Source organism: Piliocolobus tephrosceles, chromosome 20 (assembly GCF_002776525.5).
Source record: "Piliocolobus tephrosceles isolate RC106 chromosome 20, ASM277652v3, whole genome shotgun sequence".
NCBI lineage: Eukaryota > Metazoa > Chordata > Mammalia > Primates > Cercopithecidae > Piliocolobus > Piliocolobus tephrosceles.
The window spans coordinates 48,621,724-48,642,080 of NC_045453.1; the positions used below are offsets into that span (position 1 = coordinate 48,621,724).

Below are 20,357 nucleotides of genomic sequence, written 5' to 3' on the forward strand. Positions count from 1 at the left end.
ACATTTTGTTTATCTACTCATCCATTGATGAATACGTGGGTTACACTACTTTTTGGCTGTCATGCATAATGCTACTGTGAACATGGCTGTACAAATACCTGTTTGAGTCCCTGCTGTCCATTTTTTTGGGTACCCAGAAATGGAATTGCTGGATCACATGGTTATTCTATTTTTATTTTTTGAGAAGCCACCATATTGTCTGTTTTCCATAGTGGCTGCACCATTTCATATTCTATCAGCAGTGCACCATGGTTCCAATTTCTCCATATCCTTGTTCTTTCCTTTACTTTTTAAAAAATAGTTGGCATCCTAATGGCTGTGAGTTGGTATTTCATTGTCATTTTGATTTGCAGTTCCATAATGATTATGCTGTTAAAATGTCTTTTCATTTGCTTATTAGCCATTTTTATATCTTTCTTAGAGAAACATATATCCTAGTCCTTTGCCTATTTTTCAATCAGGGTTTTTCTTGTTGAGATAATAGGAATTCTTCATGTGTTCTGGGTATTAACACTTGTCAGATATGACTTGCAAATATCCCATTCCATGAGTTGCCTTTTCACTCCATTGATTGTGTCTTTCACTCATTGTTTCTTTTAAATTTTTATCTTTTTTTTCTTTTATTGTCTATGTTGTGGTGTTATATCCAACCTTTTCTCCTATGTTGTTTTCTAAGAGATTTATAGTTTTAGCTCTTACATTTAGGTCTTTGATCCATTTTGAATGAATTTTTGTATATGGTATAAAGTGGGGGTCTAATTATTTTGCATGTAGTTATCTAGTCTTTCAAACAGTTTGTTGAAGACTGTGGTTTCCCTATTGAATGGTGCTAGTACCCTCGTGAAATCATTGACCATACATGTGAGAGTTTATTTCTGAACTCTTTAATCTATTGCATTTTTCCGTGTAATAGCCTTTATGCCATTTCCATACTGGTATTTTTGAGATGGAGTCTCACTCTGTTGCCCAAGCTGGAGTGCAACGGTGCGATCCTCTGCTCATTGTAACCTCCGCTTCCTGGGCTCAGACAATTCTGCCACAGCCTCCCTTGTAGCTGGGATTACAGGTGCCCACCACCACGCCCGGCTAATTTTTTTTTGTATTTTTAGTAGAGATGAGGTTTCACCATGTCGGCCAAGCTGGTTTTGAACTCCTGACTTAAAATGATTCGCCTGCTTTGGCCTCCAAAGTGCTGGGATTACAGGCATGAGCCACCACCCCTGGCCTCCATACTGTTTTGATTGCTGTAGCTTTGCAGTAAGTTTTGAAATTAGAAAATGAGACTTCCAACTTGTTTTTTGTTTCCAAGATTGTTTTGATTATTTAGAGTCCCTTTAGATTGTATATGAATTTTAGGATTGATATTTCTATTTCTTAAAAAAAAACACCATTGGGATTTTCTTAGGGATTACACTGAATCTGTAGATTGCTTTGAGTAGTATTGACATCTTAATAATATTAAAGCTTCCAATTCATGAACATGGATGTCTTTTCATGATTAACGTCTTTAATTTCTTTCAGCAATGTTTTGTAGTTTTCAGCATACAAGTCTTTTGCCTTCTTGATTTTTGTTTTTTCCTAAGCATTTTATACTTTTCGATGCTGTTGTAAATGGGATTGCTTTCTTAATTTCTTTTTTAAATTGTTCATTGTTAATTTATAGAAATGCAACTGATTTTTGAGTGTTGATTTTGAATCATACAACTTTGCTGAATTTGTTAGTTCCAGTGGGTTTGTGTGTTTGTGTTGGGGGGCGGGGTTAGAGATCTTTAGGATGTTCCAAGTATAAGATCAAGTCATAATTTTATTTCTTCCTTTCCAATTTGAATGACTTTTACCTCTTTTCCTTGCCTAATTGCCTTGGCTGGGACTTCCAGTACTTCTAGGACTTCTTGTTCTAGTACTTCTAATATTAGGTTTGGACTTCTAGTATTAGAAGTGGTGAAAGTACATATCCTTGTCATGTTTCTGATTTTAGGGGAAAAGCTTTCAGTCTTTCGCCATAGATACGATGTTAGCTGTGGGCTTTTCACATTTTGCCTTTTTGTGTTGAGGTAGTTTCTTTCTATTTCTTTCTTTTTTTTTTTTTTTTTGAGATGGAGTCTTGCTCTGTCGCCCAGGCTGGAGTGCAGTGGCCAGATCTCAGCTCACTGCAAGCTCCGCCCCCCCGGGTTCACGCCATTCTCCTGCCTCAGCCTCCCGAGTGGCTTGGACTACAGGCGCTCGCCACCTCGCCCGGCTAGTTTTTTTGTATTTTTTAGTAGAGACGGGGTTTCACCGTGTTAGCCAGGATGGTCTCGATCTCCTGACCTTGTGATCCGCCTGTCTCGGCCTCCCAAAGTGCTGGGATTACAGGCTTGAGCCACCGTGCCCGGCCGTTTCTTTCTATTTCTAGTTTGTTTGGTGTGTTTATTATGAAATAATTTTAAATTTTGTAACATGATTATTTGTGCATCCATTTATGATCATGCTGGGTGGAGTGGCTCATGCCTATAATCCCAGCACTTTGGGAGACTGAGGCGGGAAGATCACTTGAGGCCAGAAGTTCAAGACCAGCCTGAGCAACATAGTAAAAAAAAAAAAAAAAAAAAAAAAGAAGATCAAAGGGCTTTTTCCCTTCATCCTGTTACTGTTGGTGTATAACATTGATTTTCATATGTTGAACGACCTTTGCTTCTTAGGAATAAATTGCACTTTGTCGTAGTGTATTATCCTTTTAATATGCTGCTACATTTGGTTTGGCAGTATTTTGTTGAGGAATTTTGCATCATCGTTCCTAAGAAGTATTGGTTGGTAGCTTTCTTACGGTGTCTTTGTATGGTTTTGGTATTAGGATAATGCTGGCCTCATATAATGATGTTGGAAATGTTTCCTCTTTGTTACTTTTTTTGGTGTTTGTTGTTTAAATATTTGGTAGAACGCTCCAGTGAAGCCATGAAGTCTGGGAATTTTTTTTTTTTTTTTGCCAGGAGAGTTTAGATTATTGATTCAGTCTCCTTACTAGTTATGGGTTAATTCAGATTTTCTGTTTCTTCATGATGCAGTCTTGGTAGGTTTTGTGTTTTTGGACTTTGTTAATTTCATTTAGGTCATCCAATATTTGGGTACCCAGTTTTTCATAGAACTCTCTTATTTATATGTGTGTACATATATGCATATATATATATATATGCACATGTATATGTATACACACATATATATACACACATACATACACACATACACACATATACAACACACACACATACACACATATATATGTATATAGAGATATAATTTTTTTTTTGAGACAAGGTCTTGCTCTGTTGCCCAGGCTGGAGTACAGTGGCACAAACATGGCTCACTGCACCCTTGACCTCTTAGACTAAGACGATCCTCCCATCTCAGCCGCTAGAGTAGCTGCAACTACAAGTGCATGCCACCATGCCTGGCTAATTTTTTGTATTTTTGTAGAGACAGGGTTTCACCATGTTGCCCAGGCTGGTCTCAAACTCCTGTATTCAAGTGATTTACCCACACTGGTTTCCCAAACTGCTGGGATTACAGGCATGAGCCATTGTACCTGGCCTATAATACTTTTTATTTTTGAAGAATCAGTAGTAATGTCCTCACTTTGATTTCTGATTATAGTAATTTGTCTTTTTTTTCTTAATCTAGCTAAAGATCTTAAATTTTGTTAATGTTTTCCATGAACCTTTGGTTTTATTTGTTTTTCTTTTTTTTTTGAGACGTAGTCTCGCTCTGTCGCCCGGGCTGGAGTGTAGTGGCCGGATCTCAGCTCACTGCAAGCTCCGCCTCCCGGGTTCCCGCCATTCTCCTGCCTCAGCCTCCCAAGTAGCTGGGACTACAGGTGCCCGCCACCTTGCCCGGCTAGTTTTTTGTATTTTTTAGTAGAGACGGGGTTTCACCATGTTAGCCAGGATGGTCTCGATCTCCTGACCTTGTGATCCACCCGTCTCTGCCTCCCAAAGTGCTGGGATTACAGGCTTGAGCCACCGCACCCTGCCTTGTTTTTCTTTATTTTTTTTGGTATTACCTATTTTATTTATCTCCACTCTGATCTTTATTTCCTTTGTTCTGCTAGCTTTGGGTTTAATTCTTCTTTTACTAGTTCCTTAAGTTTTAAAGCTAGGTTGTTGTTTGAAATCTTTTTTTCTTTTTAAATGTGTTTATAGCTGTAAAATTTTTTCCTTCATAAGGTTTTTGATGCACTTTGTAAGTTTTGGTGTATTAATTTTTATTCACATCTAAGCGCTTTCTAATTTCCTTTGTGATTTCTTTCTGTATTTTAGTTTTCACAATTTGTGCATTTTTCAGTTTTCTTCTACTATTGATTTCTAACTCCATCCTGTTACAGTTGGAGAAGATACATTGTACAATACCTATCTTTTACATCTATTGAGATTTGATTTGTGCTCACGTACAAATGGGACATTTTGGAAAAATATCTCAAGTGAACTTGAGAAGAATGTGAATTCTGTTGTTGAATAGAGTGTTCTGTTTATATCTTTTAGATCTACTTGGTTTATTGTGTTGTTCTTTTTTCATTTTCTTTTGTGTATATTGTCTTGCTATTTTTTTTTGTGGTTATGATGGGGATTACATGTAACATTCTAAAATTATAACATTCTAATTTGAATTTAGACCAGCTTAACTTCAATAACAAATAAAAATTCTGTTCTTATACAGCTCTATCTCAACCCTCTTTTACAAAATTGTATCTTTTCCCATTGTTTGTCCCAAAACAGACTGATAGTGTTTTAATGCTTTAGTTTCTAAAATCATGTAGAAAATAAGCTAGGCATGGTGACTCACACCTGTAATTATTAACACTTTGGGAGGCTGAGGTGGGCAAATCACCTGAGCTCAGGAGTTTGAGACCAGTCTGGCCAACATGGTGAAACCCTGTCTCTACTAAAAATACAAAAAATTAGCCAGGCGTTGTGGTGCGTGCCTATAATCCCAGCTACTTGGGAGGCCAAGGCAAGAGAATCGCTTGAACCTGGGAGACAGAGGTTGTAGTGAGCCCAGATTGTGCCACTGCACACTAGCTTGGGCGACAGAGGGAGACTCTGTCTCAATAAATAAATAAATAAATAAATAAATAAATAAATAAATAAATAAAATCATGTGGAAAACAAAAAGCATAGTTAGAAACCAAAATTACAATAAGACTAGCTTTTACAGTTGTCCCTGCATTTATCTTTATCAGAGATCATTGTTTATTTACTGCTTTGAGTTCTGTCTAAGGTTCTTTTATTTTAACTGGAAGGATTTCTTTTAGCATTTCTTGCAGGGTAGGTCCAGTAAAAAAGAACTATCTCAGTTTTTGTTTATCTGAGAGTATTTTAATTTGCCCCTCATTTTTGAAGGACCGTTTGGCCACAGCCAGGGTTCTTGGTTGATGCTTTTGTTGTTTCAGCACTTTGAATATATCAACCCACTGTTTCTGGCTTCCAAAGTTTCTGATGAGAAATCTGCTTATAATTTTATTGGGGATCCCTAGTAGGTGATAATCTGCTTTTCAAGATGCTCTCTTTGTCTTTGGTCTTTGACAATTTGATTGTAATGTGCCTTGGTATGGATCTCCCAGTTTTCCTACTTGGAGTTCCTTGAGCTTCTTGGGTTTTTATGTCTTGGGTGTTCATATCTTTCATCAAAGTTGGCAAGTTTTCAGTTATTATTTCTTCAAGTTAACCATCTTCTCCTTCTCTCTTTTCCTTCTGGGATTGTACAGTGTGTATATTTGCAAATCTATGCAAGGGCCCCATGAGACCAAAAGTTTCTCAGAGATAGTTTGCTTTCCTCACCTCTTTCGAATACTTTGTTACTTCTTTTTCTCTGCCTTCTCCCTGTTTTCTCCCCCAATCTGCTCTCAGTCTCATGCTCTGCTGTAATCTGGGACAATATTGACTGCATGCATTTGCTTTTGAGATAGAGGGAGTAATGGACTTAGTTATGGATTAGCTTTACTCTAAGAGAATTAGCCCTTTAAATTCCCAGTTTATTGTGGGGAGTGTCTCCTATAAAGCTCTCTACTCTTAATGGGCTCTAGGCTTGATGTATCCCTCTCCTTGATGCCATTTAGTCAAATGCAAGTCAAATGTGCTAGTGTTGGCAAATGTTCACAGTGCAATAATCCACAGTTTACCCAAGAATCTAGCTTAGTACTTGTAAAGTTGTGAGTGCTTTTAAGGTGGTATTTTAAATATTTTACCCAACATTTTTAGGAATATTCCATGGATAATTACTCTGAATAACTTAGTCTGCCATTATCAGAAAACTTTACTCAGTAACTTTGTCAGTGTTATGTTCCAGTTTGTAATTTCTCTTTATGAGCTGGATCTAATTGGCTGTTAAGATTTGTATATCAAGTTTTAAAATTTTGATGATTTTATTTATTGGTGGATTGAAGCTCTATTTATTCTTCAATTCAGCCTGGTCAGTTTTATCATCTTGCTGCTTAATCCTATTTTTGATATATTTCTTTTATTTCTCTGAGGATAAACATATGTTATATTCTTATCTGATTCTTATCTGATAATCATATGTTATATTCTTACCTGATTAAATCGTATCTGAGATTTTTGCGGCTCAGATTATGCTTTCTGATATTTGGCTGGCTTTTATTCTTGATAATTTATCTCTTACTTGTTTTGTGAATTTTTCTTTTAAAACTGTGAGCACATGTTGATTGAAACATAGGGGTTCTTTGAGGTCTGGATAAGTTAAGGCCAGTTTGTTTTTCTAGGGAGTATTTGCATTTGTGTTTGGAGGCCCTTTGAAGCACTATTACACTGAGATCACTTTTTTACCCTGGGGTCTCACAGGTAATAAGAATTCTACTCGAAGCCTATCTAAGTGCCCTCATTAGTCATGAAATTTCTAGGGAGATGTTTCCTCTTTACATCTAGAAACAAAGCTGAGACTTGCAAATTTTCTGGTTTAAAAAATGTTTTATTTACTTTTTCTTATGTTTTGGTGCCTGGTGACTTTTTTTCTCATTCTTCTATTCACTGGGCATATCAGCTTTTGAGACTCTCTCCCTTCTTTGTGGATAATCTCCAGTGTGTTTTCTCATACTGCATTGTGCCCAAGTTTCGTCTCTTACCTCCTATGTGCAGAGACCTTTAAAACCACAGTTGGAGGAGGCGTGCATCAACAGATGCTGAGAGGGTAGTGTCTACCTTCAGGACTCCTTTGTTTCTCTGGGTTCGACCTTTTTCTTAATTTTAAAAGCTTAATTTATATCTCTTGTTTTCCTACTATCCCTGTATACCTTGAAAATACTTTTTAAACCCTTAATTTAACATTCTTAAGGATTTTCTTCTGGGAAGGCTCTTCAGATATCTTATTTGACTCATTGCCCTAGTATTTCTTAAATGTTATATTTAATGTTTTTTATTTTATTTTATTTTATAGGATTCAGTTTAGCTGCATTTAAAAGAAACAAGAGGAAACTAGAGCTGGCAGAAAGGGTGGAAACAGATTTTATTCAACTAAAGAAAAGAAGACAATCAAGTGAAAAGGTCAGGAGATGTTTGAAATATTCAAATTAATGTATCATAGTGATATATCTTCTGCATTTAGATACAAGCTTTAGGGCAGTACTATTCAGTAGAAATAGAATGTGTGCCACATATATACTTTAAAGTTTTTCAGTAGCTACATTTAAAAAAAAATATGTTCATAATATTAGGCTCATAAAAGAGAAAAAGAAAGTAGAAAAAAACAAGGGAAATTAATTTCAATAATATATTTAAACCAGTGAATCTCAAATATAACTTTGAAATATGATCAGGGAAAAATTATTAATGAGCTATTTTACGTGATCTTTTTTAGTATTAAGTCTTCATAACCAGTTTAAATTTTCCACATTTCAATTATAACACTAAATTTTTTATTTGATTTGTATTTATATTTTATAAAAAATTTACTGTGAAATAGTAAATTTACATTCCAAGTTATTACAGGTATACTTAAATCTTTCTAATAGTTTAATATATGGTAAATTAATTAAAATTTTATAAAATTAAAAATTCAGCTTTCCATTTGTCCTTGCCTCATTTTAATTTCTGAATAGCTGCATTTGACTCGTGGCTACTGTTTTGGTTGTTACAGCTCTATATAGTGATTCTTAACATGACTGTTTAGGGAGTAGAGTATAAGGATAAGAAAATATACATATTGTATTCAGATGTTTTTAGGGATAGAAAGAAGTTGAAAACTACAACATTCTTGCCTGTGGCTTAGGGGTTCCTTAACACACAACTCATGATGGGTGTCCCAGGTCACATAGTCATTTGATGTACCTTAGCATTCATCAATATTCCTTATTGTTTAGTTCTATCTGTAATGGCTTACATACTGTTTTGTCCTTTGTGTCATACTTTTATATGGTTTACTTATGTATAAATGCATAATTCATCATCTTTTGTAGTGATAGATATTTTCTTGCTGTGTTGCCACAAGACACTCAGTTTGGTGCAAACTTTTTAAATTTTCTGCCTGCGAAGGATAAGAATTTAGAAGGCAGATGAACAAATTAATAAGTAGATCTTGATATGATGGTGAATTGTCTATTTCTTGGGTTTCTGCATCGGATGTGATGTGCGAGTGAATGAATTTAGGACTTTTTTGCCTTTTTAAAAATTCATGGTAGGCTGGGTGCAGTGGCTCATGCCTGCAATCCCAGCACTTTAGGAGGCTGAGGTGGGTGGATTACTAGAGCCCAGGAGTTGAGACCATCATGGGCAACAAGGAAAACCCCATCTATACAAAAGTTTAGCTGGATGTGGTGGTGCATACCTGTACTCCCAGCTACTCGGGAGGCTGAGGTGGGAGAATCACCTGAGTCTGGGGAGTCAAGGCTGCAGTGAGCCATGATTGTGTTACTGTGCTCTAGCCTGGGTGATGGAGTAAGACCCTGTCTCAAAAAAAAAAAAAAAAAATTGTAATAAAATTTGAATAAATGATTTAATCGGTTTTATAAACATATATGCCCATGTAAACCATACACCTATCAAGTTATAGAATATTTCCAGTTCTTTTGTGCTTCTTTCCAGTTAGTCTCCAACTTATAGGCAGCCACTGTTCTGATTTTTATTACAATAAATGCTTTTTCTTGCTCTGAACGTTATATAAATGGAATCATACAGAATGTACTCTTTTCTGTTTGGCTTCTTTCACAAAAAACCTTTATTAGACTTTGTATTACTGATTTATTCTTTTTTATTACGGAGTAATATTTCCTAATATAAATACACAGTAATTTGTTTATCCATTTTCCTGTTGATGGACATTTGATTTTTTTTTCCAGTTTTTTACTATTACGAATAAAGCTGCTGTGAAATTCTCATACCGTTCTTTTTGTGGAGATCAGGTTAGGATTTTTATGTATAGAAATTTCACTGCATCTCATAGAGAATATTTTCAGCTGGAATTATTCAAGTAGTTCATTTTTCCATTCAGGAAATGGTACTGAACTGGATAGTAAGAAAATAATGGTGAACAAGATGGAGGAAGCTTGTGCTCTAATGAGACCTTACCTTTTAGCAGAAGGAGACATATTAGCATATAATAAGATAGTTACTCTGGTAACTGTTATGAAGGAAAAAAAGAACAAAATGTTGTGATTTAGAGTAACTTGGATGTGACAGTCTGAATGAAGACTTTATTAAATAGGATGATCAATGGAGACCCATATGAGGAGATAACATTTGAGGTGACATCTGAAAAATGAGTGGCTTTTATGAAGAGTCAGTGGAAGAGTGTTCCAGGCAGAATGAGCTGCGTGTGCAGAGGCCCTGTGGGAGTTTTAGCATATTAGAGGAATGGAGAGGAGAGTCAGTGTGCCCAAAGCGGTGAGCAAGGGGAGAATGGTATGGGATGAAGCTAGGGAAGTAGGTATGGGCTGGCTCCTTTAGGACCTGGTAGATCATGGCAAGGAGTTTGAATTTTATTCAAGAATAATGGCTAGCCATTGAAGAGTTTAAAGTAGGGAAACAGTGCTATCTCATTCACATTTTGCAAAGTTCTTCCTGGGCTACTATGTGAAGAATCAGTCCAGGGGAGAGGTAAGAATAGAAGTTGGGAGACTAGTTACAAAGTCATTACAGTTTGGAGATTATGGCACGGTTGGACTGTAGGTGATAGGGATGGAGATGATGATAAGTGAATATATCCAGAAAATATTTTGAAGGTTTCTAGAAAGACAATATTGATGCCTTAGTTATTGGTAAGAAAGAGAGAGGAATTAAGGGTTTTAGCTGAGCAGAGGATTTAAGGATTTTAGCTTAGCAGTTGGATATTTGACATTTACTAAAAGAGTAGAGCTAGGGAAATACGGCTTTCTGGTGGTAGAAGTAGGCAGAGGAAATCAGTAACTTTCTCTGGTGGTAGAAGTAGGCAGAGGAAATCAGTAACTTTCGTAACCCATCTCCAGCTTAATGGGCTCAGATTGACCAGTGCTTTCCGTTTTCACCATAAAACCTATTACTTGATGTCAGTAGCACCTTAAATATCCAAAGCTAATAGAATACATTTTGGTGTACCGTCCGCCTCTGTTCCTTTCATTTGAATTATATGCCACCAAGATCCTCATTCTGCTTGCTGTTTTAATCATTGTTATTACATAATTCATTGTCTCATGTAAACTGATGAGTAGTGAGTTTAAAAAGAGAGTTTGTTGGAAAACTAAGAGAATTGTCTGAAAACTAACTTGGAAAAGCAGAGTTGTTTTATGAAAAATTGCTGTAGAATTAAATATGGGCATGCCTGTTACAAAAGGTTGAGAACAATAATAAAAATACAGAAGCATTCTGTATTTAGAATGCTTTGTTGGTGTCTTTATGTTCTTGTTCTATTTAAAATAAAATGACACTTGAAATCATGGGACAATTCAGTGTGTTACAGTTTATGCAAGAAAGATGATATGGAGTATTTGTGGACCCACATTCAAAGAAAAGGCTTTGGTCCTCTATGAAGAGATTGACAAATAGAATGACCCTTTGTGTTTTAAACAAAAAGAATATGTGTAAGATATACATCTTTTTCTTCTTTTGAATGAGTCTCTGCTTCAGACTGAGAATTTTCAACTTTTAAAAATTTTAACCAAACTTTTATCATACTGGATAAGGGGATTTCTGATAAGCTTCCTATGGCAGGCAGAAACATTAACTCTGGAGTTGGTTATCTGAGCACCTCCATGCACATGGATGGAAGCTCCTGTTTTATGGGCAGGTTGGGATAGAGATACCCATTTGGAAATCATTGACATCAAAAGGAATATCAACCAATGTCACTAGGTGAGATCACTAAAGAGTGAGAATAGACAGTGGTCTGAAAACTGAACCTTGGGCCAGTTTAATATGTCAAGGCTGGGAGGAGGAGGAGCCAGCAAAGGAGAAAGAAGGAGCAGCCAACGAGGCAGAGGCACAACCAGGAAGAGTGTCTAGGAAGCCAAGAGAGAAACATTTCAAAGAAAGTCATCACCTGGTCAAATGCTGCTGAGAAGACAGCTAAGAGCACAGATGACTGGACATTGGATTTGGCACCTGGAGACCGTTAATCAGGATAGGGACAGTTTCTGTAACATAGTTGATTATAGACTGGTATGAAATGGGATGATTATGGAGAACAAGGATGGAGATAACTCTTGAGAATTTTTGCCATGGAGTGATAAGAGAGAGGTATGTGGGGTAAGAGATTCTACCATTGCCAGTTAATTTTGTGAATTAACTGTCAGTTGGTTAGTTCTGTGAATCCAGTGAGTAATTTAACATTTGAAGCCTCAGTTTTTTGTTTCTAAATGGAAATAGTGATACCCTGTTCCCTTAACAGGACTGTTATAAGGTACAGAAGTGATAATAGATGTTCAAGTGCTTTGTGATTATCACTGAATGAGTCATAGACACCATAGTTTTTCCCATTTCATCTTTTAAGTCACTCAGCAAGAAACCTGCACCTGTGTTGGTTACCCTGGGTAGAATCTTGTAGTAGAAAAAGGGAGGATGGTGAGAGAGGTAAGTTATGGGGAGAGATGTAAGTTGTGGTGAGTGGAGAGACTGGAAGTTTATTAATGTTTTAGGGATATGACAGGAAGGGACAAATCACTGTTTTCTAAATTGACTGATGTTCGTTTGTTTCTCCCTGTCCTATGTATATAGTTTTAGTGTAATATTGGTTAGCAAGCATGTGGACTAAGGCTCACTACTATAGTTTGTTGTGGCTACATAAAAGCAGCTATGAGTTGGATATATAAATATAATAAAGGCTACATAAAAATAGCTATGAGTTGGATATGTAAATATAATAAAAGGAGTAGAGTATTTGGTAAGGTTCCTAATGTTTACATTTTTGAAAGAGATTAGCACTGAAGGGGATGTATTTCTTCTCTTGTTTGTTTGTTTTTTTTTTGAGATGGAGTCTTGCTCTTGTTGTCTAGGCTGTAGTACAATGGCGCGATCTCGGCTCACTGCAACCTCTGCCTACTGCAACCTCTGCCTCCCAGGTTCACGCCATTCTCCTGCTTCAGCCTTCCTGAGTAGCTGGGATTACAGGCATGCACCACCCCGCCTGGGTAATTTTGTATTTTTAGTAGGGACGGGGTTTCTCCCATGTTGATTGGTCAGGCTGGTCTCAAACTTCTGACCTCAGGTGATCCACCCACCTCGGCCTCCCAAAGTGCTGGGATTACAGGCATGAGCCACTGCTCCCGGCCAGACATACACTTCTTAAAAGAAGTACATAGTAGGTCAGTACAGACATACCTCATCTTACTGTGCTTTGCTCTCTTGCGCTTTGCAGATATTGTTTTTTTTTTTTTTTTAACAAATTGAAGGTTTGTGGCAGTCCTGTTTTGAGCAAGTCTATTTGTGTAATTTTCCCGACACCATGTGCTCACTTCATGTCTCTGTCACAATTTGGTAATTCTTGCAGTATTTCAAACTTTTTCATTATTAATCTGTTATGATCTGTAGTTGGTGATTGTTGATGTTACTATTGCAATTGTTTTGAGGCTCCAGGAGCTGCACCCATATAAGATGGTGAACTTAATCAATAAATGTGTGTTATCTGACTGCTCTCCCGACTGACCAGTCTCCTGTCTCTCTCCCTCTCCTCAAACTTCCGTATTCCCTGAGACACAACCGTATTGAAATTAGGTCAGTTAGTAACCTTACAATGACCTCTAAGTGTTCATGTGGAAGGGAGAGTCACACATCTCTCACTTTAAATCTATAATAGAAATGATTAAGCTTAGTAAGGAAGTCACGCTGAAAGCCAAGATAGGCCAAAAGCCAGGCCTTGTCTGCCAAATAATCAGCCAATTGTGAATGTAAAGGAAAAGTTCCCAAAGGAAATTGAAAATGCTACTCCAGTGAACACGTGTGAAAAGAAAGCAAAACAGCCGTATTGCTGATAATAGAGAAATTTTTAATGGTCTGAGTGGATCATCAGTCACAACATTCCAGTAAGCCAAAGTCTAATCCAGATCAAGGCTCTAACTCTCTTCACTTCTGTTAAGGCTGACAGATGTGAGGAAGCTGCAGAAGAAAAGTTTGAAGCTAGCAGAGGTTGGCTCATGGGGTTTAAGAAGCCATCTCCCTAACATGAAAGTGCAAGGTGAAGGAGCAGGTGCTAATGGGGAAGCTGTAGCAAGTTATCCAGAAAATCTAGCCAAGATTATTGATGAAGGTGGCTACACTAAACAACAAACAGATTATTTATGCAGGCAAAGCAGCCTTCTATTGGAAGAAGATACCTTCTAGGACTTTCAGAGGGAAGAAGTCAGTGCCTGGCTTCAAAGCTTCCAAGAACAGGCTGACTCTCTTGTTAGAGGCAAATGCAGCTGGTGACTTTCAGCTGAAGCCAGTGCTCATTTACCATTCCAATAGTCCTTGGGCCCTTAAGAATTATGCTAAATCTACTCTTCCTCTGTTCTGTAAGTGGAACAAGAAAGCCTGGATGACAGCATGTCTGTTTATAGCATAGTTTACTGAATATTTTAATTCCACTGTTTAGATGTACTGCTCAGAACATTCCTTTTAAAATATTATTGCTCATTGACAATGCACCTTGTCACCCAAGATCTCTGTTATTTTCATGCCTGCTAACACAGCCCATGAATCAAGGGGTGATTTCGATTTTCAAGTCTTAATTGCTTGAGAAAGACATTTTTAAAGGCTAAGGCTGCCATAGATAGTGATTCCGCTGATGGTTCCGGGCAAGGTAAATTGAAAACCTTTTGGAAAGGACTCACTATTCTAGATGCCATTACATATATTGGTGATTCATGGGAGGAAGTCAAAATATCAACATTCATAGGCGTTTGGAAGAAATGGATTCCAAGCCTCATGGATGACTTTGAGGGATTCATGACTTCAGTGGAGGAAGTCACTGAGGATGTGGTGGAAATAGCAAGAGAACTAGAATTAGAAGTACAGCCTGAAGATGTGGCTTGAATTGCTACAATCTCATGATAGAACTTTACAGGTAAGGAGTTGCTTCTTGTGGATAAATAAAAAGAGTGATTTATTGAGATGGAATCTACTCTTGATGAAGATGCTGAATGCATTGTTGAAATGAGAAAGCATTTAGAATTTTTTTTTTTTTTTTTTAGAGGGAGTTTTGCTCTGTCGCTCAGGCTGGAGTGCAGTGGCCACGATCTTGGCTCACTGCAACCTCTGCTTCCCAGGTTCAAGCGATTTTCCTGCCTCAGCCTCCTGAGCAGCTGAGACTACAGGCACCCGCCACCACACCTGGCTGATTTTTGTATTTTTAGTAGAGATTTGGTTTCACCATGTTGGCCAGGCTGGTCTGGAACTCCTGACCTCAGGTGATCCACCCACCTTGGTCTCCCAAAGTGCTGGGATTACAGGCATGAGCCACCGTGCCCAGCTGGGATTTGAAATATTCAGTAAGCTTATTGATAAAGCAGTGGTGGAGTTTGAGAGCTGAATCCAGTTTTGAAAGAAGTTTTATGGGTAAAATGCTGTCGAGTAGTATCATGTACTACAGGGAAGTCTTTGGTGAAAGGAAGGGTCATTCAATGTGATAAACTTCATTATTAGTTTGTTTTAAGAAATTGCCACAGTCACCTCATCTTTCAGCAACCGCTGCCCTGATTAGTCAGCAGCCATCAACATTGAGGCAAGGCCCTCTACCAGCAAAAATATTATGAATTGCTTGCTAAAGGTTCAGATGACTGTTAACATTTTTTAGCAATAAAGTATTTTAAAGTTAAGGTATGCACATTGTTTTTTTAAACATAATGCTATTATGTACTGAATAGACTACAGTAAAGTGTGAACTTAACTTTTATGTGCACTCAGAAACCAAAATATTTGTTTGACCGACTTTATTGTAATATTCGCTCTATTGTGGTGGTCTGGAACCAAACCTGCAGTATTTCCAAGATATGCCTGTAATTTAAAGTGTGAAAAAAACTAGATAAATTTAGAATTTTTTTATTGCATTGATGTTTCTTGTTTTTTTTTCTTTTTTTCTTTTAAAGTAATTGTACAAACATTATCACAGTACAAGTAGAAATACAAATTAAAGCAGGAAGAATTTATTCTGCTTGGTATTCTACCTCTATAAATTAGAGCACTCTTGTTTTCTTTAGTCTTTGACAATTTATCCTTACATTTGATTAGTTTAAGAATTATTAATCCATGGAATGCTTTTGGCTGAAAACAATGGAAAACCTGACTGTGGTTTAAGAAATGCATATTTGTCCCCTTGCTCTGTGGCCCTTAGCCACATAGTAATACGTTTGGAGGTGGTTGGTTGCTGGCATTAGTTTAGGTTTCTGACGATGCTAGGGCCAACGTATCTGGTATTCTCTTGGGCCTTTTTCTTATACCTTTTGCCTCATGGATGTGATATGGCTCCTGAAATTTTAGATGTCACATCTGCATTCAAGGTGAGAGTGAGGTGGGATGGCAAAGGGAGTAGTGCCAGATGTATGTTCCTTTTTTATCTGGGATACAAAATTTTTCTGGAATCTCCCTCAATAAACTTCTCCTTAGTTGAGAAGAGGGCAGAATTCAGTCACTTGGCTCAAAGGAACCTAGGAAATTGAGTGAGTTGTCATAATTACCATCTCATAGTTCATGGCTTGAGGGATAGACATTGTCTTCCCAAACAAAATAGCAGTTTTATTACCAATGGTAGTGGCTATTCGGTAGGTAATTTACAGTGTATAGCATTAATGGAGATAGGTTTTTATAATCTCCTTCCCCACAGTTAACATATCCCTTGTTACTACAAAGTAATATTGAGCTAAATAGCTAATCTATACATAAATTGAATAAAAGCATATTTTATCTCTACTTTTAGGATACCTAGATTTTAAGATAAAATATTTTAAAGTGAGGAACATAAATTCTTAGTTATTATCCATTCTTGGTAATTGGCATCTTTGTTTCATCCTTGCTTATTTCTTTTGTTATTTAGAGGGAAGACACGATGGAGAAGGAAAAGATGACTATTTAGCTGTAGTAGTATATTGTCAAATAAGAATAGTAGTCCTTAAGTTCTGTTCCCCTTCACTCTCTGGGTAGACCTATCTCTTCTGGATTTTTCTTTTATCTCTTTCTTATTTTTATAGTATATAGACAGTCCATACTTTGCATGGTAGGGCTGGACCATAAAATGACCATGCAAGCTGAATCACGCAGAGCGGTCTTAATGGCGTAAATTTAGCTTGTTCCAAGACCTTTAAATATTATTGCCAAAACATTAAAAACTCTTGGCTGAGTACAGTGACTCACACCTGTCATCCCAGTGCTTTGGGAGGCCGAGGCAAGAGGATCACTTGAGGCTAGAGTTTCAAGACCAGCTTGGATAACATAGCAAGACCCTGTCTCTCTCTATATAAATACAAAAGAAAAACTAGCGGGGCATGGTGGCATGCACCTGTAGTCCCCATTACTCAGGATGTTGAGGTGGGAGGATGGCTTGAGCCCAGGAGTTTGAAGTTACAGTGAGCCATGATCATGCTACTGCACTCCAGCCTGGGCAGCAGAGTAAGACTCTGTCTCAAAAAGAGGAAAGAAGAAAAACGGAAGGAAAAACCCAGAAAACTCTTTTACTATTGGTTATAAATGTGTATGGAAATAGACAAAAGTAAAACCAATATTTAGTACACTAAAGCGTTTAGAAGCATTAACAGTGTTTTATTTAGGATAAAAATTTAGAATTTGAACAGTGCTTGCCTCCTCAGCATGTAACTTATGATATCACACGAGCATCTTTTCTATGTGGTGGTGAATTTTCATACTCCTTTCTAATTTTGGATCAGCCTTCAACATTTTACCCTTTGCTCTTTCAGTGTCACCACGTAGCTGCCAGTCTTCCTTTAGTGTGAAATTTTTGTTAATGTCACTTCCTCTGGGACATCTTCATCTTTTTTGTAACAACTCCACTCCTTGATAAGATCCTCTTTCATTAAGTTCCTCTGTCTGTATATCTGGAGCCGTAATGGCAGCAGTGTCAGACATTCCCGTGGTCACTTATTTATTGTATAACTTCATTTATCTTGCATTTGAATTTCACTTCCAGCATTATCACTTTGTTTTTTTTGTTTTGTTTTGTTTTGTCTTTGCTTCACTTTCTTGTGTAGATTCGTCACTTAGAGAGGCAGCATTTCCACTTGCTGTCTATGCACAGTGACACATCACTGACAGACTTTCAAAGAATGTCATGATTGGTCACTGATGGTGATGTGCATCACTGATGTTTGCAGTGGTTTGTGAACCCAGGAGATGGTGGGGAGTTTATATTTCAGGGAGAGTTTATATTTCATGCAATTACTCAGAGTTAATATACCATGGTAATTGAAATTTGAACCATGTTGTCAAGGAAGTGGTGTGATTTAAATAAACTCTGGTAATTGAAATTTATATATATTAGGGAAAGCAAGGACTATTTTTCTGTCAAGTAACCTGGACTGTTTGTCCTGTGATGTTTCCTTCAATCTGAGTTTTGCTCATTGTATATACACAGTGCAGTTCAGCATGTTCCTGTATCTTCCATAATTTCTGCAAATCGACATCTGGCTCTCCCCTTACAAAATTGCCATGGCCTCTCATTGTTGGAGCACTTATCAGTAAGTTCATGTTGTATATGTGGTGAAGTGATTACCTGTTTTAAATTTATTGTTTGCTTTGTTTTGACACAAAAAGAAAAGAGTAGTTGTATTGTTTACTAATCTTTATCATATTTGGAAGAGGAAACCTTGCTTTTGGAATAAAGTGTTTAATTCATTAACTCATTGGCCATTTGCTGTACTTGGCTTCTGCTACAGAACTGACTGAGTTGCTACATGACTGAGAGTTTCTTGCTAGAAGAGGAGACCCTCGTATTGGGAAAACAAACTGAGTGAATGCATGGCATGATCTAGATTTCATAAATATCAGTGTCAAACAGCCAGGCCTGGATATGACTGGAAAGGACTCTTAGAGGATTAAAAGAGGTCGGGGGTATTGTTTGATCTCAACATTTTTGATGTTTTGAGCCTTTTTTTTTTCTTTCTCTTCATTTTTCACAAGCATATTGTTGAAATAGTTTCCATCTCTTTTTCTTTAATAACAGATTTTACAGTTGAATGTACATAATTATTTGCTTCCTCCCATGACTTTTACAAAGTAATTTAAGTTTTTAATGAATTTCATTGGTGTTTAGCAGTACTTACATGGGATGGTGAAATGAAAGGTAATCAGACATTTTCCATTGTGTGAATGAATATCTTTCATTCTTTGATTTTTAATAAACAAGTTCAGAAAATTTTGCAATGCTTTTGGTGCTCTGATACGATGTTGTGTGTTCAAAACCACTCAAAAGAGATGCTACAACTTTTAATTTTGTGTTCTTTAGTCACCACACAGGGACATCAAATTGGCCACATGTTTCGGAAAGGAAATGTTGGGCCTTGCTTTGTACCCTTCATATAAATATATTCTATTCTTTTGAAGTATATTGTGGGTAACATTTTTCCCACCATCTTGAAATTATTATGTAAACGCTTAACTGTATCATACTAAATCATTTTAGTTTTTGGGTGAGAGGTAGGCTAAGAGCAAAGAAAGTAAATGCGCAAAAAACAACATGTTTTCCTCAGATTGTTCCATTCAAACTTGTGTACGTGTCTGTACTTGCTAGAAGAGGAGACCCTCACACTGGAGAAACAAACTGAGTGAATGCATGGCATAATCTAGATATCATAAATATGAGTTTCAAACAGCCAGCCCTGGATATGACTGGAAGGGACTCTTAGAGGATTAAGAGTGCAGGGAAAGGAGTAATTAGTCTTCTCTAGAAATTGGCTTTGCATGGTCTGGAGTTTTGTCATATTGCTCGAAAAGTTGATTAGTACATGAATATGTGAGTAAACCGAAGTAGGAAACTTCTTTGACTTGTCTTTTACATAAAGAAATATACTTTATGTATTTTTTAAAAATAAAACCGAAAACTCATTCTGTGAAATGATTGTCTTGTATTTGAAATTATTTTTTTTTAGTTGTAGGTAATATACTGAAAATTACATTTGCCTCACATAAGACTGTTTTGATTACTGGATGAGCTTACAGATTTTACATGTAAATCAGTAGATAGGTCAGTAACTTAATTAATGTATTATTGGATCACCCCCATCCCATGCGTTTATTTAGGTTATAAAGCCTGATGATTGGCATTTGTTTTCAGTATAACTTGATGAGGATTTTCTAAATGTTTATGACTTGTAGTACTTTATGCCAGTCATCAATATCTGAGTTTAAAACTTTCAACCTTTGATGGCTGGACAATTTGCAGTCTCTCTCTCTCTCTCTCTCTCTGTGTATTCCTGATTTAGGAAAAGCTTCTAATTTATCATATAAAGATTCAATACCTGGTAGATTGAGTCTCGTCCCAGGTCTTCCTTAAATCCACACCAAGCTATACCTTAAATCTATATGAAGTCTTAAAGTTATAAGTAAGATGAAATTGAGGCAAGAAGGTAATGTTAACAAATCTTAACTACTGTTTTTATTTTGTGATGGAAATAACCTGTGGTTTGTCAGGATATTTGTAAGTTGACATCAGATATTGTCAGCCTTGTAAATCCTTCCTAAATTTTGAGTGTTTAATAGCTCTGTAGAGACTTAAAATTTCTAGTATTTAATGAAATCAATGGAGAGGGAAAAAAGGAACATTTCTTACGTTATCATTGGAATAGTCCCAGCTGATGATGTTTATAATATCAAATCACCACCTTGTAGCTTTCCTAACAGGAAATACCTTCAGTGAATGGAATCTCACTGGGACTACAGATAGAAGCCTTTATATCTGGGAATTGGCTCAGATTCTGGTGTTAA

The 20,357-nt window shown here is 36.8% G+C and overlaps 1 protein-coding gene across 4 annotated transcripts in view; it reads left to right on the plus strand.

Annotated features, from left to right (window-relative positions):
• Positions 1-20,357, plus strand: part of TASP1 (taspase 1) — a 318,398-nt gene that overhangs the window by 76,351 nt on the left and 221,690 nt on the right. For all 4 annotated transcript variants that reach the window (XM_023217842.2, XM_023217841.1, XM_023217840.1 and 1 more), the window contains one exon: positions 7,423-7,529. In XM_023217842.2, the coding sequence (XP_023073610.1) occupies positions 7,423-7,529 (107 nt within the window). The remainder of the gene's footprint in view (positions 1-7,422; positions 7,530-20,357) is intronic.